The sequence below is a fragment of the Podarcis muralis genome, chromosome 2, assembly GCF_964188315.1.
Source record: "Podarcis muralis chromosome 2, rPodMur119.hap1.1, whole genome shotgun sequence".
Lineage (NCBI taxonomy): Eukaryota > Metazoa > Chordata > Lepidosauria > Squamata > Lacertidae > Podarcis > Podarcis muralis.
Genome location: NC_135656.1, coordinates 104,828,197 through 104,849,666, shown reverse-complemented (window position 1 = coordinate 104,849,666; position 21,470 = coordinate 104,828,197). Strand labels below are relative to the sequence as shown.

The 21,470-nt window shown below is 47.8% G+C and overlaps 1 protein-coding gene across 1 annotated transcript in view; it reads left to right on the top strand.

The window, feature by feature from the left end:
- Window positions 1–21,470, top strand: part of TTLL3 (tubulin tyrosine ligase like 3) — a 44,612-nt gene that overhangs the window by 13,098 nt on the left and 10,044 nt on the right. Inside the window, exons 6-17 of the mRNA XM_077923507.1 lie at window positions 3,355–3,421; window positions 5,666–5,779; window positions 6,819–6,931; window positions 7,130–7,304; window positions 8,621–8,682; window positions 10,592–10,720; window positions 10,892–11,006; window positions 12,278–12,403; window positions 13,476–13,665; window positions 16,072–16,220; window positions 18,163–18,406; window positions 20,472–20,907. Of these exons, the coding sequence (XP_077779633.1) occupies window positions 3,355–3,421; window positions 5,666–5,779; window positions 6,819–6,931; window positions 7,130–7,304; window positions 8,621–8,682; window positions 10,592–10,720; window positions 10,892–11,006; window positions 12,278–12,403; window positions 13,476–13,665; window positions 16,072–16,220; window positions 18,163–18,406; window positions 20,472–20,907 (1,920 nt within the window). The remainder of the gene's footprint in view (window positions 1–3,354; window positions 3,422–5,665; window positions 5,780–6,818; window positions 6,932–7,129; window positions 7,305–8,620; window positions 8,683–10,591; window positions 10,721–10,891; window positions 11,007–12,277; window positions 12,404–13,475; window positions 13,666–16,071; window positions 16,221–18,162; window positions 18,407–20,471; window positions 20,908–21,470) is intronic.

Here is a 21,470-nt window from a genome sequence, read left to right as displayed (position 1 = left end):
TGCTCTGGGACAGAATTAATTCTCCTCAAAATACCTTTTGCAAAATATCTTTCTGAAAGGCCCCGGGGTGGGGGAGGGGCCCGTGTTTTAACAAAGCAAAACGAAAAGGCCTCTCCTGGAGCACCTGCCGCTCTCCCTGGTTTCCATAGAAACGCCAAACAGCCGCATGGGAGCCTTGCGGAGGAGCTGGGCCCTCGCCGCCGGCGGGAGCGGGAGCCTCGGCTTTTCGGGGGCGGGGAAGGGACTCGGAAACTGCCCGTGGGTTGGGGGGGGGGGATGCTGGTTGGGGCAGCCGGCCGTGGAGACCAGGCTGTGGGGTAGTAACTTTGTGGGTGGGGAGAGAAGAAGAGCTCCCCATGCAAGAGGAGGAATGGGGTTCGTCTGCCGCGGCTCCTGATGGCCTCGTTACCGCTCGGTGAGAGGAATGCCCTTTGCACATGCACAGAGGTGCTCTCGTCTCCCTTTGCGGTGCAAAAGCGCCAACTTGGCCCCGCGACCGTGGGTGCCCCGGGGACGTGGGTGCCATGCAGCGTGCAATGACCCTGTGGGTGCCCGGCACCTTCATGGGGAATTTTGTGGGTGCTCAGGGAGTTGGCACCTATGTTGCGGTGCCAGGTTTTTCGGAGCTCAAAGGCCTGTTTCTGACAGGGTTATGTTCACCTGGGAATGCTGTGCTTGGTTGGAGGGTGGATAGCGAGGAGAAGCAGCTGGGGGTATGGGAACTGTTGGCTTAGATTTTGGATGGGGAAGGGTGCCCAATGGCTTGAATGTGTGTGTGTGTGTGTGTGTGTGTGTGTGTGTGTGTGTGTATTGATGTGATCAAGCAGTGCTTCCCTGTCTAATGACCTGAGCTGCTTTGTGCCTGGCAGTGAAGGAAAAAGCACTTTTAAAAAACGATTTCCAAAATTAAAAGCACATTTTAAGTTTGCAAAAAGAGCAGAAACACAGTGAAGGGCACCTTGGGGTCAGCTCAGCTGTTACTGCTCTGTCCGAACCCAAGTGAGCATTTCTGAAAAGCTTCTGGGAAAAGGTAGGTTTATCAACGGACTCCAACAAGAATAAGCAATACTGGGTGCAGATCCATCCTTCCCTACTAAAAAATTCCTCTTTGCCATGGCAGGGAGGGGCAGCTGCCCCCCAATCAATAAAAAAACAATAAAATACATAGCTAACTGAGGTTCTGCCCCCTAACAAAAGGCCTGCCCCCCCCCCAAAAAAAATCCAATAATAGAAAGTGGACAGCTGCCATAGGTTGTATGATGTGGGTGTCTGTCTGCGGATTATATTCTGTCATGAGCTCCTATATGGGATATTGATGTGGAGAGGAGGGTTCTCTAGCTTAGCTGCAACAGTGAACTTGTCACCTTGTCCCTGCAGGTGGCTGTGCGGTGCGCCATGACTGACATACCTGTTCACTGTGAGTTGCTGGACAGGCAGTGGAGCTGGCACCAAGAATATGCAGGTGACTGACCACGGAGCTGTTTATTGGGACAGCCAAGATCCAGGTTCTCTGGGAATGTACTGCTTTGCACAAATATATTGTTTCAGCGGTCAATATTTTGAAAGGATTTGGAATTCATGTCCCTGACTTGAGGGAATTAAAAGAGGGCAGGATCTGAGGGGTAGATTAACTTGTAGGGTACTATAAAAAGCTAACTAAAGTAGTAACAGCTTGCCTCTCTGTTTGTAAGCCCTGCTCACTTCCTCACCAGACTCTGGTAACCACACATTTGCAAGGTTTTCCCCCCAGAGCTATATGGGCTGGGTTTCAAGAAATGGAAGCTGAGCTTGCCAGGACACCAAATATTCTTCTCAGCGTACAATGCTTGTATAGCAGTCCCCCAGAAATACATGTTCAGAAATTCAGTTCAGTTTTGAAGAGGCTGTCATGACCCATAAATGGTGGGCGTGTTTACTCCAAATTATCAACTGGTTGCAGGCACCACACAATGGGCAAAGACTACAGTGACCCCTAAAGGGTGTTTGGGGTAGGGTGGCAGTCAAAGAAATCTACCGTATTTTTTGCTCTATAAGACGCACCAGACCACAAGACGCACCTAGTTTTTGGAGGAGGAAAACAATAAAAAAAATATTCCGAATCTCAGAAGCCAGAACAGCAAGAGGGATCGCTGCGCAGTGAAAGCAGCAACCCCTCTTGCTGTTCTGGCTTCTGGGATAGCTGTGCAGCCTGCATTCGCTCCATAAGACGCACACACATTTCCCCTTACTTTTTAGGAGGGAAAAAGTGAGTCTTATAGAGCAAAAAATACGGTAAGTGCTTTGTGGTAGTCTCTGCAGCTGCCTTGAGAGGCAGAGCCGATGCTCTCTCACTTCACTACAAGCTCACACCCCTCCTGTCCAAAAAATAAATCCAGTATTAAAGAAGAGCAAGACTTAGAACAGGAGTGGGGAACCTCATTATGCCCATTCTATTATGCCCTCCCTATTTGGCCGGCCAGGCCACACCCACCTGCTCTACAACACCTGATGTCATATACGAAGTCACTTGTGAGGTATGTAAAGTTGAGGCTTTGTCAAAAGGGCGTTTGCTGGCCTGCAAAGCCCTTTTCAAAGCACAGGGTGAGATAGTGCTTTGAGTGGGGCTTTTGAGTGGGGCTTTTCTGCAACTCTTTGAACAGAGCTTCTGAAGATCCAAGAACAAGCTGATTGTCCTAGAAGAAACAGTGGTCATGGGAGTTGCAGATTCATCAGTGTTAATAATAAGAATAATACAGTATATTTATTTATTTATACCCCGCCCATCTGGCTGAGTTTCCCCAGCCAGCTCCCAACAGAATATTAAAAACACGATAAAACATCAAACATTAAAAACTTCCCTAAACAGGGCTGCCTTCAGATGTCTTCTGAAAGTCAGATAGTTGTTTGTTTCCTTGACATCTGATGGGAGGGCATTCCACAGGGCAGGTGCCACTGCCGAGAAGGCCCTCTGCCTGGTTCCCTGTAACCTCATTTCTCCCAGAGAGGGAACCGTCTGCCATAAGGCCCTTGGCGCTGGACCTCAGTGTCCTGGCTGAACGATGGGGGTGGAGATACTCCTTCAGGTATACAGGACCAAAGCCATTTAGGGATTTAAAGGTCAGTACCAACACTTTGAATTGAGTTCGGAAACGTACTGGGAGCCAATGTAGGTCTTTCAGGACCAGTGTTATATGGTCTTGGCAGCCACTCCCAGTCACCACTCTAGCTGCTGCATTTTGTTTGACCTTTATTGGGTCATTTTTGCTGCATTTGCCTTTGGAGTAGGGCAATCCCCTGGAAGTCTTGTGGGGCTGCATTCCTTTTGGAGTCATAGGATCTTTTAACAACCTCAGTGTTTCTTTTGATCTCTCGCAGTTGGGCCCAAAGTGTAAAGCAGGAGGGGACAGTGACGCTGGAGGGGGCAGAAGGACCAGCAGAGGAGGTAAGGTAGCAGCTACTCCAAGATTTCTACTCCATGCTTCCTAGGTCAAAGAGCTGCCTTCAGGGCAAAAGGATGCCTGCAGCAGCCTTTCCCAACCTTGTGCCCTTCTTCACACAGTGTGCAATTGAACTATGGAACTCCTTCCCACAGGAAACAGTGATGGCCACTGATGGATTTAAGAGAGGTTTGGGCAAATTCGTGGAGGATAAGGCTCCCAATGGCTGATGGCCATGATGACTTTGCTCTACCTTCATGGTTGTTGTTGTTTAGTCGTTTAGTCATGTCCAACTCTTTGTGACCCCCTGGACCAGAGCACGCCAGGCACTCCTGTCTTCCACTGCCTCCCGCAGTTTGGTCAAACTCATGCTGGTAGCTTCGAGAACACTGTCCAACCATCTCGTCCTCTGTCGTCCCCTTCTCCTTGTGCCCTCCATCTTTCCCAACATCAGGGCCTTTTCCAGGGAGTCTTCTCTTCTCATGAGGTGGCCAAAGTATTGGAGCCTCAGCTACAGGATCTGTCCTTCCAGTGAGCACCCAGGGCTGATTTCCTTAAGAATGGATCTTCTTGCAGTCCATGGGACTCTCAAAGAGTCTTCTCCAGCACCATAACTCAAAAGCATCAATTCTTCGGCGATCAGCCTTCTTTATGGTCCACCTCTCACTTCCATACATCACTACGGGGAAAACCATAGCTTTAACTATACGGACCTTTGTCGGCAAGGTGATGTCTCTGCTTTTTAAGATGCTGTCTAGATTTGTTCACCTTCATGGTGGAAGGCACAGTAATGCTTTTGAATGCCAGTTTCTGGAAACCACAGGAGGGGAGACTGCCAATCCAGTCAGGACTGGGGCTGGGACATTATCTTAATATTGTTTCAGGCAGCAAAATGTTTTAGGTTAGCCTTAAAGACAAGCGAGGTTGCCCATGCTTAGTACATACTGACAAATATTGTACCCAGTGTTGCACCAGCAGGGTTCCACTGACACAATGGGGACTTCTGCTTCCTTTCCTCCTCCTGCATCCCCCAAAATCTGCTCTGGAGGCTCCTCCAATGCTTTGGAACTAATTTTGAGGATGCACCAGGGGGGCAGGGGACAAAAGAAAAAGAGGAGGCTCTAGATCAGGGGTCAGCAACCTTTTTCAGCCGTGGGCTGGTCCTCTGTCCCTCAGACCTTGTGGGTGGCTGGACTATATTTTTTGGGGGGGGGGATGAATAAATTCCTATGCCCCACAATAACTCAGAGATACATTTTAAATTAAAGCACACATTCTACTCATAAAAACACCAAGCAGGCCCCACAAATAACCCAGAGATGCATTTTAAATAAAAGGACACATTCAACACATGTAAAAACACACTGATCCCCAGACCGTCTGTGGGCCGAATTTAGAAGGCTATTGGGCTGCATCCGGCCCCTGGGCCTTAGTTTGCCTACCCCTGCTCTAGATCATGTACAGAAATCTGTTGCACCAACAAAGCTGCAGTGTTGGATACAGCCCTAAGTGAGAAATCCATTATCTCCTGCCTCTCCCGTACTTAAGTCACAGCAGAAACGAGTCCTGCTTCTTCAGGTGTGCTTTTCTGTATTACAATAGGTCTTAGACTAGCCATGTAGTCCCCATATGTGCCATTTGAACCCTTGTTCTTTTAAAAAACCAGCTGCACTGGCTCCCGGTGGAGTACAGGGTCAGATTTAAGGTGCTGGTTTTAACCTTTAAAGCCCTTCATGGCCTAGCACCGTCGTACCTACGGGACCGCCTCTCCCGGTATGCCCCACAGAGGACCTTATGGTCTTCAAAAAAAAATATATTGGAGGCCGCTGGCCACAGGGAGGTTAGGCTGGCCTCAACCAGAGCCAGGGCTTTTTCGGCTGTGGCTCCGATCTGGTGGAACGCTCTGTCACAAGAGACTAGGGCCCTGCGGGACTTGACATCTTTCCACAGGGCCTGCAAGACAGAGCTGTTCCACCAGGCCTTTGGCCAGGGCACAGCCTGACCCCCTCTCTCCTTCTGTAATCCCCATATAACTCTAGCCCAATGGTTGCCATTAATTTGACCCTGAATTGATTTTAGAATGAATTGATTTTAGAATGTATTTCAATTAATTGATTGTGATTTTATGTAAACTGTGTTATTTTTACTGTTGTTAGCCGCTCTGAGACCGGCTTCGGCTGGGGAGGGCGGGATATAAATAAAATATTATTATTATTATTATTAAATGTTCCTCATCCAACTGTGCTCAGTTGGCAGATTGAAGCCTGACGGAGATGCCCCCTCCAACATCGAACGTACACAGCTGCACCCCACTCGCCGCCACCCATCCACCGCTCCCAATACCAGCAGGTATAGACCAGAAGGTGAGTTGCCAAGGTGCTGCCAGGGGTTCTGTGCCGTGGGTTGATGTTCATGTGATTTGCTATCCCCTCTAGATTTGCTTTATTATTTTATTTTGTTGATTGATCCTCTTTGCGTTATTTCCCCTTCTTATTTTTGCAGTTTCTAAGCAGTGCACATAATTTATTTTGAAAAGTATACAATGGGCATGTTCAATTAAAATTAAACATGGAAAAAAAACTTCCTTAAAATGGATGCTGAAGTAGAAAGGTCTTTGTTACATGCCTGACCTTCAACAGGGAGAAGGCCTGTCTGATTTCAGCTGGGAGGGAATTCTACAAAATCAGGCCCACAACACCAAATTCATAACTCCTGGTGGATATGAGTTGTGATCCAAGCCATGTTCCCATCAGGCTCCTACAGATTCTTTACCGTTGATAGTGAGTGCTGGCTGTAAATCCTTGCCTAATTGGACTTCCTGGTTGCCAGCTGGTACAAAGGTGGTGGCACACTGGGCAATAGATATAGGACACAATACAGTGGTACCTCAGTTTAAGAACAGTCCTGTTTACGAATGATTCGGTTTACGAACTCCGCAAAACTGGAAGTAGTGTCCCAGTTTGTGAACTTTACCTCCGTCTAAGAACGGAATCCGAACAGTGGAAGGGCACCGGTGGCAGGAGGCCTCATTAGGGAAAGCGTGCCTTGGTTTAAGAACGGTTTCGGTTTAAGAATGGACTTCTGGTACAGTTTAAGTTCGTAAACTGAAGTCGAACTTAATCTGTTCCAGGGGTCCGTTCAACTCCCGGAACCATTCGAAAAGGCGCGGTTTCTGATTGGCTGCAGGAGCTTCCTGCACTGAAGCAGAAGCTGTGGAAGCCGCATCGGACGTGCGGCCTTCCAAAAACATTCACAAACTGGAACACTCAGTTCCATGTGTGTGGTGTTTGGGAGCCAATTTGTTCAGGAGCCAAGCCTTTTGACAACCAAGGTACCACTGTTTGGTGTGAGGTAGGTGCTAAGAGGTCACAAAGGTTGGAAAGCCTAGCTTTTTCGTTCCAGGAGATGCAGCCTCTCTGATAGAGGGACGCTCACCTCGCAGCATCAACTTCAACTCTTCCTTCAACCCAGAGCGCCTCAAGCAAGCCAGGCAGTTTGTGGAGAGAGCCATCAAGGTAAGTGGCCTTGGCTTACCTGGTCTCTACCTTTTTAGCCTTCACCCTGCCTGTTTTCCCCTCTTTTGTAGCCTTGGTTGGATGGGTCAACCTTGCCCAATGGGGAGAATGTTATCATCATCATCACTGAGGGGAGAGTCCCTGCCTCCCCTCCCCGCTGCAGGGCAAAGTTGATAAGCCTCTCCTGTTGCCCCATAGCAAAGGAAGATCTTCATGGTGAACGGCCCTTACCCCGTGATTCGAAGACGGCTGCTTGGCAGGGGCTGGGTGGAGAGGAAGTTTCCCAAGGTGGCTAAAGTAGTGAATAAGCGAGAACGTCCGCCTGATGGGGAGCAGGATGAAGATGGTGATGACAGTGACGCGCCTGAGGACGGTAAGGCCACCAGCCTCTCGCAACTTCTCTTTTAATTGTATCAAACAAAATTTATATGCTGCCTGACTGTATATTTACAAAAGAGGAAACCCTCTAGGCGATTTACAAAAATGTAAAACGAAACATTGGGATTCTCAATTAGAACCACATAAAAAGAGATATTTCATAGAATCGTATCACTGTAGCGTTGGAAGGGACCTCAAGGAGCATCTAGCCTAACCCTCTGCAATGGTATTTAAAAACATTCAAATGTTTGTTTTGAATTTTTGGAAGAATCTCAGATGTACACGCACCAGATATGTTCATCTGTTCCTGCTCCCAATAAATTCATGCACGCTATAAAAACAGGTGCAAAGCTACTAATAGAGAGACTTAGGTTTGACATGGCATGGGCACTAGCCAATCAGTGCCCATCACAACTGGCTTTCATTTGTTCAGTGTGAAACACTGAAAAGCCAAGCTATATTTTGTCCTAGGATTGGAAATGTGTGTATGTATGTGTGTTGAGGGCACTAATAGGACTTTAAAACTACCTCCACCTCTCTTAAAATGTCACCTCTGACTTTACACTGTTTCTCATGGGTTACTTAACCTTCTAAAATGGCCATTGTTTGGACCTAAAAGAGCTTGCAGTGAACTGTGTAAAAGTGCTACAAGGAAACACAGGATGGTATTACTATGTTTTCCTAAGCATGAGGTTTGTGTTGGCAACACAGCAAGGGAAAACACAGCAAAATAGCTAGGTTTGTGAAGACTGAAGAAAATAATGTAAAACTTGCAGTAAAATGGACTATATTAGGTTGGCTGGAAAAAAACACTCTTAGATTTCACTTGGCATTTTTGTAACAAGAAAAAGATGTAACTGATGTAAATATTGCTCCAGGTTTTGGAAGGAAACCACTGGCAACCCAAGATCTGTATACGTTTGCTAATAAAATAGCACTCTGCACTATTTTCCTAATTTAGCCTCTTCAGAGTGTGCATTCTACAACTTAAATTTATAAAATTAAGTGTGAATAAGTATCATTAGGTGTGTCTCTGCTATTCTGCATTTAACATTTATGTGTGTATATAGAGCTATAAAATTAAAACCCATGCTGCCTTTCTATCAGTGATTTGAAGGTGGTTATCAATTTCAAAGTGGTTTACAAAAATAACAAAATAATTAAATATATGGATGAGCACCCATCTTTTTATGGACTTACCCACAGTAATAAGCACTTTAAATACAGTTTCAGTGTGTCCAAGAAGGAGACTGCTCCCTGGTAATGACTGTGAGTGACCCTTGTCTCCGCTGTTTTCCGTTTCCTTCACAGATGAGGAGGAAGAGGGGGAAGAGGAACAGGATGATGCCATTGATAGTACCTATAGCCTTATGGTTAGTTTGATGTGATGGTGAACTTACCCCTAAATGCTTCCTTCAAGCAGCTAAACTTTTCCCTCCACAATTCTGGTTCCTGCAAAAGCCCGTTGAGGGCTGCACAAACACACAGGGCAGTTTAAAGTGGATTTGATGCATGCTTTTCATGCCTTCCGCACCACCTTGTCCTCATCCGGGTTGCAGCCCACAGTCCCCTCACCTCCATCTAATTCAGATTTTCCCAATATCAGTAGATCCATACTAAGGCAATAGAGGACAACCAATTGTGACAAGGCAGCGTGCAAGCTATCCAGGTTCTATCGTTAATAGCATGCACACTATTCTGTGATGTTTTGGTTGGCCTTATACAGTGGTACCTCGGTGTTCGAGCATCTCAGAAACCGAACGATTCGGAACCCAGACACCAAAAACCCGGAAGTAATTGCTTCCATTTTCAAACGTGCCTTGGAAGTCGAACGGCTTCTGAGGCGTGTTTCTCCATTTATTCAATGGATTTTGCCGACCACCCATTGATCCTCGGCTTTCGAACATTTCAGAAATCGAACAGTCTTCCAGAAGGGATTACGTTCAAAATCCGAGGTTCCACTGTATACAGTTCAATTTAAAACACTCATGTGTTGTTGTTCATGGACAAAAACACACATGGAACAATCGGATATGTGTTACCCACATGCACTTTTTATACTCTGGTTTTGTACCCAGCCATAGGCTAGTAGCTAGTGACTGGACCAAGGTGACCCAGTGAGCTATATGGCTTTGTAGAGATGTGAATCTGGGTCTCCTCAATCCTAATCAGACTTTCTAACCGCTGCAATACACATGCTGTCTGTTTGATCATCATAGACCCCCTCCTTGTGTTCTTCAGCATCACCTAGATTTATTCAGGGTTTGGGGTTTCTCCATTTATACATCACTTCTCAAATAGAAAAAGCTCCTTAAGTGATTTACAGTCAAATGAAAACAAACAAACAAAAACAGTAATGTGAACATTGTTTTAAAAACATTTAACAGTGCAACACTATATTGTTAGGGGTGCCCAAATGCTTTGGGGGGAAATGTCTTCACCTGGTGCCAAAAAAGATGACAAGGTTAATACCAGGTGGGCCGCCCTAGAGAGAACATTCCATAAATGGGAGCTACTACAGAAAAGGACGCGGGTGGCGCTGTGGGTTAAACCACAGAGCCTAGGACTTGCCGATCAGAAAGTCGGAGGTTCGAATCCCCGCGACGGGGTGAGCTCCCGTTGCTCGGTCCCAGCTCCTGCCAACCTAGCAGTTCGAAAGCACGTCAAAGTGCAAGTAGATAAATAGGTACCACTCCGGCGGGAAGGTAAACGGCGTTTCCGTGCGCTGCTCTGGTTCGCCAGAAGCGGCTTAGTCATGCTGGCCACATGACCCGGAAGCTGTATGCCGGCTCCCTTGGCCAATAAACGAGATGAGCGCCGCAACCCCAGAGTCGGCCACGACTATACCTAATGGTCAGGGGTCCCTTTACCTTTACCTTTTACTACAGAAAAGACCTGTCTGGCCATTGGCACCCTCCAGACTTCCCTTCGACGTGGCATGCAGAGAAGGGCTTCAGATGATGATCTCAGGGTGTCAAGTTTTTAGGTGTAATGGTCCTGAACCATATAAGGCCATATAACGGTCAAAACCAGCATTTTGAATTGGGTCTGGACAAAAATTGGAAGCCAGTGCTGTTGGGCCGCCATCATGCCACCTTGTTCCAGTTAATAATTTAGCTGCCTGTTCTTATTTCAACTTTCCCAACAGCAGATCTGTCACCTGCACCCAGTTTTTCACCCACCTACCTTGTCCTTTTTGTTGTTGTTGTTGTTTTAACCATCTTCTGTTCTGTTTCACTAGTCTTCCACATTTACTTTTCACCCTTTCTTTCTCCCTGGCAGTCAAGGTTGGTTCGCAATCAGATCCCCTATTTCATCTGGACCAACCGGCGTGATGTCATTGACTGCCGCCTCCTGCGCAAAGATCAGATGATGAACCACTATGCCAAGGCGGGAACCTTCACCACCAAGGTGGGCAGAGTTTTTGCTTTTTGAACCTCTGGGCCACGCTAGCAGAGTGCGAATGGTGCTCTGAGTTTGGAAAAGGAATGTGCAGGATCTGGGCCCAACCGGCTTGTGTATGTGTGCTGTGGGGACTTGGGAAATTAAGCCGCTGCAAAGGCATCCATCCTTCTTTCTCAGGTAGGGCTGTGTCTGAACCTGCGAAACCTGCCATGGTTTGACCAGGCTGATGCCGATACCTTTTTCCCACGTTGTTACCGCCTTGGAGCTGAAGATGAAAAGCATGCCTTTATTGGTGAGAACTGTTCACAATGCTCTCCTTCGGTGGGGTGGGGAAGAGAAGGAAACTCCATGACTCTAGCACAATGGGGACAATGGGATGAGAGATGCCTTATCCCAGAGTAAAGGCCCACCATGTTTTGGGATATACTTTCTACTTTGATGATATGTCTTAGTGCAGTAGGAAGTCTGTTTTGATTGTACAGTGGTACCTCGCAAGACGAATGCCTCGCAAGACAAAAAACTCGCTAGACGAAAGGTTTTTCCATTCTCGATTTGCCTCGCAAGACGAATTTCCCCTATGGGCTTGCTTTGCAAGACGAAAACGTCTCGCGACTTTGTTTTCTTTGTCTAAAAACAAAGACATGTTTTGTTTATAAAGTTAATTTATTTTCCCTTCAATTTTTGAACTACTCTTTACAGTATGTGTGACTTTAAAGAGCAGTTAATAAACTGTTGTTGTACCAAATTTGGCTTTGTTTGGACTTTTTTTGACCATAGGAACACATTAATTGATTTTCAATGCATTCCTATGGGATTTCGTGCTTCGCAAGACGAAAAATTCGCTAGACGACAAAAATTACGGAACGAATTAATTTCGTCTTGCGGGGCACCACTGTATGTAAGCTGCTTCAATCAAAACAGAACAGTCCCTACCTGCAGGCTTATATTTTTTTAAAAAAACAACACAGTTTGAAAGCACGTCAAAGTGCAAGTAGATAAATAGGTACCGTTCTGGCGGGAAGGTAAACCGTGTTTCCGTGCGCTGCTCTGGTTCGCCAGAAGCGGCTTAGTCATGCTGGCCACATGACCTGGAAGCTGTACGCCGGCTCCCTCGGCCAATAAAGCGAGATGAGTGCCGCAACCCCAGAGTCGGCCACGACTGGACCTAATGGTCAGGGGTCCCTTTACCTTTACCTAAGCTGCTTCAATCAAAACAGAACAGTCCCTACCTGCTGGCTTATATCTTTAAAAAAAAACCACACACACAACACAATACGCAAGTGCAAAAGACAGGGAAGGAAGAGGGAAATAAAAATTCAGGCATCAGTTTCTAAATATGATGACCAGCTGGCACAAATCAGGGGCAGGAGACACCTGATGGAACTGGGCCTCCAGCAAAGCTAATGAAACAAGCCCTGCTTCCCATCTCCTCCACTGAGGTAGCTGGATGGAATGGGTGCCCTCAAATGTCAGTTGAGGAGCGAGGATAGTTTAGGGGTTCCTTTCCTCCCCGCTCTGGATTCTCACCAGAGAATTATGTGTCCTTCCTCCCTTTTATGGTAGAGGATTTCCAGCTCACTGCAGCCAGGAGCCTTCTCAAAGTGGTGGTGAAACGATACTGGAATGAACCCAACGTGACAAGACTGGATGCTAATCAGAATGAGCCCCCAAATTTCCCAGAGACTCCAGGTAAGTGGTAGGAGCTGTGTGTTCAAAAAAGGAACAGCCACAGAGATTTCTCTACCGCCGTCTCCAGCGTGGAGTACCTGGAGAAGGTCCTGGATGGGAGAGCCGAACATGTGATAAATTGCCTTTCTCTTGATATTTTTGCTAATGCCATCAGTTGTGTTCTAGGGGAGACTATTGAGAAGTGGCTATGGACTACTTCCCAAAGTGTAGCCCCCTGGCTTTTTCTCTTAAGATATTTTTCACAGCTGAGTGATCCTTCTCTTGTCTGTGGTTGGGCTGGTCTCCTCTGTGTAAGAAGAGAGAATGGAGTAGAGGTGTTTGACATTGAGATGAACTTTCTTTCCAATGGAGATTAGATCAGAAACTAACTAGAGCATGAGCTTGCTTCAAGTCTTCCATGTGAAAATGTCCTAAGAAAGAAGTGCTATGGAGTTTCTTTATCTGAAGTGAGCTGGGTGGGTGGGTGTAGCTTTTAGGCTCCCTCAGATCACAGATCACTTTTTCCAAGTCAGTTTCCAACCACCACTCCTCAGTGTCCAGCCAGACGCTGACAACTGGGAATCTGTTTGTAAAAAAGACCTAGGTCTCTGTTTGTGACTGTTTGTGTGTGTGTGTGTGTGTGTTGCTTTGATTTCAGACACTCCAAGTGTCCTTATTTTTCAGGGACAGTCCTGGATTTATGGAAACCATCCTGGTTTCTGATTTGATCCTGAAATGTCCCGCTTCTCTTTAGGACGTCCCTGTTTTCTTTGGAGAAATGTTGGAAGATATGGAGTTATGTGACTCCTGAGCTATCTGACAGCAGCCCTATATAGGGAAGCTGCGTGTGTGTATGTATGTATATGTATACTGTATAAATGTTGGAAGCCACCCAGAGTGGCTTGGGCAACCCAGTCAGATGGGTGGGGTGTAAATAGTAAAATTATTATTATAATTGAATGGAATGTCCCTATTTTCATGGGAGAAATGTTGGAAGGTCTGTGATTTACAGGGAGCAGCAGAAACAGTATCTCGGGCAGTCTTGCTTTGTGTGCCTTGCATAACTGGCTCAACAACCCTTCGTTTTCAAAAGTCAAGCAGTACACCAGCCGGAAGAAAGGGGTCCTGCTCTCATCCCAGCTGATTGAGACTGCGATACATGCCTGCGAGGAACACATGAGCAGTTTGAGGCACCAGGACATTGACAGAGAATCCGGTTCTCCTTTGCTAATGAAAAAGTCACAATGGGAAAAGTTTCTACATGGCTACTACCAGCTAGCCCAGTAAGTATAGGAGATCCTGGAATATACCACACAGCAAAACCATCTGTTCTTGAACCCGGGAAGCCCCAATTCCAGAACTGGATCTTTGTGCAAATTTGTGTCCATTTGCATAGAGTGGACTCCGCCAAGTTGACTTTAACTTGGGCAAGGAGAATTCCTTCCAGTAGCACCTTAAAGACCAACTAAGTTAGTTCTTGGTATGAGCTTTCGTGTGCATGCACACTTCTTCAGATACACGTGTATCTGAAGAAGTGTGCATGCACACGAAAGCTCATACCAAGAACTAACTTAGTTGGTCTTTAAGGTGCTACTGGAAGGAATTTTGTTTTGTTTTGACTATGGCAGACCAACACGGCTACCTATCTGTAACTTGGGCAAGGAGACTGCATCTTCCGCTTGTCTCTCCACCCCGCTCTCAAAGCCCCCCCAAAAAAACTTTCTTTGAGGGTATTCTTAAGGCTGGAGGTTGGCAGTGGAAGCTGAAATAATGTTGCACAAGTGGAAGTCCATTCTGTTTATGCATGGACAGCACCTGGGTGCAACCTGTTGTGTGTGTATGTGCTCATTTCAGTTTGGCAATATTTGTCGCCCCACTTAATTTTTTTGCAGAATCATTTTAGGAAAGAAGGTTTTCGACGCACATACAGATTTTGCATTTAGGGCGCTTGGTTTTGTAGCTTGCCCCTGACAAAAGCGGACACACCGGACAGGACTGAACCACAAACTTTGTGTCATTATCTTCTCTGCAGCCCCTGCCTTCCTCCTTCCTCCTTGCTCTCTTCCTGCCCTTCCTCCCCCCTCTGAGCATCCTTGGGAATGGGGTTAATGTGATCACGATGGCGCGAGGGCAGCCTACATAAGCTCTGAAGGGACAATCTTCTAACACAAACAGGGGAATAAACTACACCTATCAGGATTACAGCAACTGGGTATGTAGAGGAAGATACAGGGACTTAATGGGGAACTTGAGGGAAGGACTGGGGTTTGTATTGTGTAAAGAAATCTTACTCCCTGACTACTGGAAGGTCCTGCCAGATTAAACCTGGATTTTTTTCTAGGCGCATTGAGCAGAAAGTCCTTGAACACCTTTCATTTCCTTCACAATTGTGAGAGCTGGAAATGTTGCTCTATTTTCAAACAAAATTTTGCAGGAATCAGCAGACTGAGAAGTGTCCATGCAGAAATTTGTTATGTAGGTTATGTGAATTGTGTTACGTGAATTAGGCAGTTTTGCTCATCTTTACATGCTCATGCTCTTAATCTCTCTCTCTCTTTTTGTTTTTGCTTTGTTTTTAATCATCAAAAACTGGGCTATGTCTGAAAGACTGAAGGGAAATGACTGTCGGACCTGAGTATGAAGGCCCTAGGCATGGGAAACAATGGAGAGAGGAATGGATTGCAGTTGGGTACTGAAATCTGAGCCACCTGGAAGGTTCTCCCAGGTGCTCTATAGCACCTGAGACGTTGTGGTTGAAAATGCTCACGTATCCCAAGCCCAGGGATGGAGAACCTACAGCCTACTCAATGTTGTTGGGCTAAACGCCTATAGGGTGGTATCCCATTGAAGTAGTTCCATCAGCACAAGGACTTTCTCTCCCTGCATGTTCCCACACCCTCTCCAAATATCCTCCAGAGGGTTGGGAGAACCCCTAGAACAGATTTAGGGGGTGCATAGGGGAAGGGGAGGGAGTTTGTGATGCAGCCAGAAGTCCTTACGCAAATGGAACTATGTTGTCAGATACTGCCCACAATCCCTTGATGTGTTGGCCATGCTGGCTGTGGCTGATAGGCGTTAAAAGGTAAAGGTAAAGGGACCCCTGACAATTAGGTCTAGTCGTGGCCGACTCTGGGGTTGCGGCGCTCATCTCGCTTTATTGGCCGAGGGAGCCGGCGTACAGCTTCCGAGTCATGTAGCCAGCATGACTAAGCCGCTTCTGGGGAATCAGAGCAATGCACGGAAACGCTGTTTACCTTCCCGCCAGAGCAGTACCTATTTATCTACTTGCACTTTGACGTGCTTTCAAACTGCTAGGTTGGCAGGAGAAGGGACCAAGCAACGGGAGCTCACCCCGTCACGGGGATTCGAACCACCGACCTTCTGATCAGCAAGCCCTAGGCTGTGTGGTTTAACCCACAGCACCACCCCATTAGAGTCTAATAATATCTAGAGAGCCACGAGTTCCCTCTGCGACTGCAAGGGCTGTAAATCTGTTAATGGTGAAATGGTCCATTAGGAGGCCGTATTCTGAGATCTACCACTTGGTCATAACCGTGCCAATTTCTAGATAAAGCTGTGGATGAGTCTGATATACAGCTCATTTCTAGAATAGCTGCCTGTCCGAACCAAGCAGATTGTGCTGGCAGGAGAATGGGTGGGGTCCTTGCTCTGAGTGTTTGTGTTTGCAGCGAGGGGGCACAGATGGTGCAGACGGGTGCCCACGTCGAGCGGTGCGAAGACGTCCTTCAGCGACTGTCAAAGGTCGTCCCGCAGCTGGACATGGAAGGGGACAGGAACATATGGATTGTGAAGCCAGGAGCCAAGTCCCGGGGCAGAGGTGAGAGAAGCGGCGCAGCATATGGAGGGGAGTTGATAATCCAAAAGAGCATACAGTGGTACCTCGGGTTAAGTAGAATCATAGAATCATAGAGTTGGAAGAGATCACAAGGGCCATCGAGTCCAACCCCCTGCGAAGCAGGAAACACCATCAGAGCACTCCTGACATATGGTTGTCAAGCCTCTGCTTAAAGACCTCCAAAGAAGGAGACTCCACCACACTCCCTGGCAGCAAATTCCACTGTCAAACAGCTCTTACTGTCAGGAAGTTCTTCCTAATGTTTAGGTGGAATCTTCTTTCTTGTAGTTTGGATCCATTGCTCCGTGTCCGCTTCTCTGGAGCAGCAGAAAACAACCTTTCTCCCTCCTCTATATGACATCCTTTAATATATTTCAACATGGCTATCATATCACAATGAAGTACTTAATTCATTCCAGAGGTCCGTACTTAACCTGAAACTGTTCTTAACCTGAAGCACCAATTTAGCTAATGGGGCTTCCTGCTGCTGCCGCGCCACTGGAGCATGATTTCTGTTCTCATCCTGAAGCAAAGTGCTTAACCTGAAGCACTATTTCTGGGTTAGCAGAGTCTGTAACCTGAAGCGTATGTAACCTGAGGTACCACTGTATTAGGGGGAGACTGGGGAAAAATGGACTTGGCAAAGGGCTTGTTCACACTGGGCTTCTTCCTGAGCAGCGGCACCCTGACCACATCCCTATTGTGCCCTTCTTGAGTTTGCTGTTATTAAAAAATCTTGGTTGCTAAGGCACTGTGCGCAACTGGTGCAGCCCTCACCCAGCAGGCTTAGAGAGGAGAGGGTGTGCTTTCTTGACACCCAGCAGTTGAAATGTGAGGAGGGTTTTTTTGGCCTCTCTATTGAGTTCACACAATCAAATGAGACAGTGAAGGCCGACTGAAAAGGGACTTGCTTACTGCAGTGAATGCAGCCTGCCCTAGTGGCAGATTGAGGTTGCTCAGAGTTAACCCCCAGCTATGAACCAGCCTTATAGGGTGAGAGCCAAAGGGTTTGTTTCCTCCCTTTTCACTCCAAAACACTTTTCCTTTTTTGTGTTGTGACTTTCAGATCGTAAGCCCAAAGGCAGATCCTTTCCTATCATTGACATTTGTTAGCCTTTCTTAGGGTTGCCATACACCCACAATTTCCTGGACATAGCCAGTATTCAGCCCTCGAGTGGAAATGGCAGCCCGTGTCGGTAGTGTAGATTTTGGTGGTTTTCACCAGTGTGGTGTAGTGGTTAAGAGCGGTGGACTCGTAATCTGGTGAACCGGGTTCGCTTCCCCGCTCCTCCACATGCAGCTGCTGGGTGACCTTGGGCCAGCCACACTTCTCTGAAGTCTCTCAGCCTCACTCACCTCACAGAGTGTTTGTTGTGGGGGAAGAAGGGAAAGGAGAATGTTAGCTGCTTTGAGACTCCTTCGGGTAGTGATAAAGCGGGATATCAAATCCAAACTCCTCCTCCTCTACTTTTTCTTCATTAAACTTTCATGTCCAGATTTTCACTTTTTTAAATATGGCAACCCTAGGCCCTTTCTAGAACTCTTTTTTTGTTGTTGTTGCCGAAGTACAAGATAAAAAGGCATTATGTTAGTCCTGCCACGACAACCTGTTGACCACCTGGTTATGCTGGGCTCCTGATCCTGGCGTGATATGACTGCCACCTTTGTGAGTTTCACAGCCACTCTAGAAGTTCTCTTTGTTGAGTGGAGGTTGGACACCAGTAACACAAAACATGCACTTTGTGTCTCTTGCCGTCTCCGCTGCATCGGCTGTGGAAAGGGTGTTGTCTCCCTAGCTTGGCTTCTGCAGAAATGGTGCCTGAGCTTTTTGCTTTGCTCTGAACTGCTCTGATGGCAAGGATGTGGGGATGGAACGGACGTGGGTCTGTCACGACCATGAGGGCTTTTGTTTCTTTCCCAACAGGCATCATGTGCATGGACCGCTTGGAGGAAATAGTGAAGCTAGTGGACTGCGACCCCATGATCGTAAAGGACGGCAAGTGGGTGGTGCAGAAATACATTGAGACGCCCCTGCTCATCTTTGGCACCAAGTTTGATCTGCGCCAGTGGTTCCTGGTGACCGACTGGAACCCACTGACCATCTGGTTCTACCAGCATAGCTACATCCGCTTCTCCACGCAGCCCTTTTCCCTGCACAAACTGGACACGTGAGTGTTGCATTGCTTATCTTCTCCACGGCTGGATACAGCTTGATGTGTGTGGTTGGTGTGTGTGTGTGTGTGTGTGTGTGTGAGAGAGAGAGAGAGAGAGAGAGAGAGAGAGAGAGAGAGAGAGAGATGCTGCTGCTGCTGCTTTGTGAAGTCTTTGTTCTGTGCATGCCACTCACAGTCTTAAATAGTCTCGTTGATGTCCCCGTGAGGACCGCAGATCCACAGAAGAGCATCTGCCTTGCATGCAGAATGGTCTCAGGATTATGCATTGGCATCTGCAGGCGGGATAGAGAATCTCTCCAGCCTGAATCCTTGGAGAGCTGCTGCCAGTCTGTGCTGACAATACTGAGACAATACTGTCTGGCCTGACAGTATAAGGCAGCTTTCTCCGCTCTTCTAAATTCTGCAGGATCATCCCAGTTATTATTCCCGGGTAAATAGTTTGTGAACTACAACTCTGACCATTTAAGCAGATTGCAGACCTGCCTGAAACCTTGGGAAGCTCCATATATGTTTTTGTGTGTGTTGTGTTTTAATTCTCTCTCGATAAGGCACCTTGTGAGGGCAATGTGCCCTGATAAGCAGGTGAGAAATCTCTTGCGTGAAATTAAATAAATCAACGCTCTCATGCAGACCAGCGGGCTCTGCAAACATTGCCAAAGCAACTTGACCAGCATAATGTAACCGGGAAAAGGCATGTGATGGTAGCTGGCCGCTGAATATCTTGGAGAGCCCCAAGAAAGGGCAGCTGAGGGTGGAGAAGAAATGGAGGGTGGGAGAAAGGAAAAAAGAACTGGTGGCGGAGGAGTGAATATCTAGTATGAGCATGAAAAAAGAGTTGGGAGCCTGGGTGTGGTTGCAGTAATAAGGAGAGAGTACTTTGCCTGCCAACCTAGCAGTTGCCTGCCAACCTAGCAGAGCCTGCCAACCTAGCAGTTCGAAAGCACCTTCGGGTGCAAGTAGATAAATAGGGACCGCTTACCAGCAGGAAGGTAAACGGCGTTCCGTGTGCTGCGCTGGCTCGCCAGATGCAGCTTGTCACGCTGGCCACGTGACCCGGAAGTGTCTGCGGACAGCGCTGGCTCCCGGCCTATAGAGTGAGATGAGCGCACAACCCTAGAGTCTGGCAAGACTGGCCCGTACGGGCAGGGGTACCTTTACCTTTACCTTTTTACTTAGGAGAAGGATGAAGATAGGGCTTGTTCAGAGAGCCACGAGGGCGCTGTGGGGCTAAAGTAGAGGGAGAGGAGGGTTTTTTGGGAAGGGAGAATGCAGAGCAATGCAGAGCAGTCATGCCTTGCGCTTTGCTGGAGCCTAGCAGGGGAGAAATGCCCAAGAAGTACTGTGGTTACCACACTGGTAAGTCAGCCGTCGGGGGCAGAGCTCTTGTGAACAGGGCTTCTTTAGAATGCAAAATGAGGCTTCTTGACAGCAGCACATACAGGGAAGAAGTATCTGAAATATACTCGGAGTCGAGAGTGGATTCCATGCTCTTTATTCAGCTCATAGTGGGAGGAGGGATGAAAGTTCCCCCAAAGTATCTGCTTTATATACATTATTTACACAATGGGCTGCACGTGATTGGCTAATTCCGGGATTCTCCTGTAGGCCAATCAGGTTGTGGATTCACTTCCACCTGGAGCTGGATTGGGTGGCTCCTGCAGACCAGTCATACTGCTGCATTGTTCTAGGACCAATCAGACTGCTGCATTTTGGATCCTATTCAACTCAGTACATAACAGTATCCCTGATCACCATAGATGGGAAGGAGTTGAGAATGGGGAGCAGCTCAGTGGGCGTGTTCTTCTGTTTTGCATGAAGAAGGTGCCATGTTCAGTCCCCAGAATCTCCTGATAAGGCTGGGAAAGCCTCCTTTCCAAAATCCTTAAGTGCCGCTGGACTCTTGCCCCTATAGATGACGCTGAGATAGATGGGCTGATTTTCTGTGTTCCTATTGTGGCTTAGCACACCTCCCGGGTCCTGGGTCCCAATCCTGTATTGTTGCCTGATGCACCTAACCCCCGCCCCTTGTGGACTGATCTTACCCTCCTCTCCAACCCAGCTCCATCCACCTGTGCAACAACTCCATCCAGAAGCACTACGAGAACTCGTTGAACCGCCACTCTGAGCTCCCCCGTGACAACATGTGGTCGTCCGAGCAGTTCCAGGCCCATCTGCGACAGATGGGGGCCCCCGAGGCGTGGTCCACGGTGATTGTGCCCGGCATGAAGGCCGCCATCATTCACGCCATGCAGACCTCGCAGGACTTGGTGGAATTCCGCAAAAACAGCTTTGAGCTCTACGGCGCAGACTTCCTCTTTGGAGAAGATTACCAGCCGTGGCTGATTGAGATCAATGCCAGCCCCACCATGGCAGCCTCCACTGCCATCACTACCCGCCTTTGCGCCAGCGTGCAGGAGGACACCTTGCGTGTGGTCATCGATCGCAAGTACGACCGCAACTGCAACACGGGAGACTTTGAGCTCATCTACAAGCAGGTTAGTGCACAGGGCCCAGCTGCCTTAGCCTCAGGGACTGGGATTAGCTGCTTGGATAAAGCATCTCCCCAGTCTACCTTATTTGCCTTGCACTGGCTTTGCCTCCCTTTCCTTGGGGTTCTTGCTCTGCCACCATCTGGTGGCCTTCAATGCAGATGGCTCATCCTTTCTGCACTGAGGGTTAGGTGCCTGAGGAGCCAGCTGGCAGGAATGGCCAACAGAAAGCTAAGGGAGCTCATTCAGAGCTGTCTTCAGTGCCTCATGGAATGGGACAGGACCTCAAAGCAGGCCTGAGTTTCTTCTCTGCAGAGTGTGCCTTGATTGGTTGGGAGGCGGCACCACACACAGACTTCCCCTTTCTTCCTATATATATAGAAACCTAAGGCTGTTGTCGTGCTTTGCAGTTCACGTGGCCACCAGTAGGTGGCCATGCCAACTCCAGTGTGACGAACACAGGCAGGAGAGCAAAGAAGCACTGCTGGTGGCAGGCAGCCCAGGAAGGAGGGAGAGGCACTTCACAGAGCGGTTTAGCAAGCCGTTATGAAGCATCCCTTGCCCTCTGT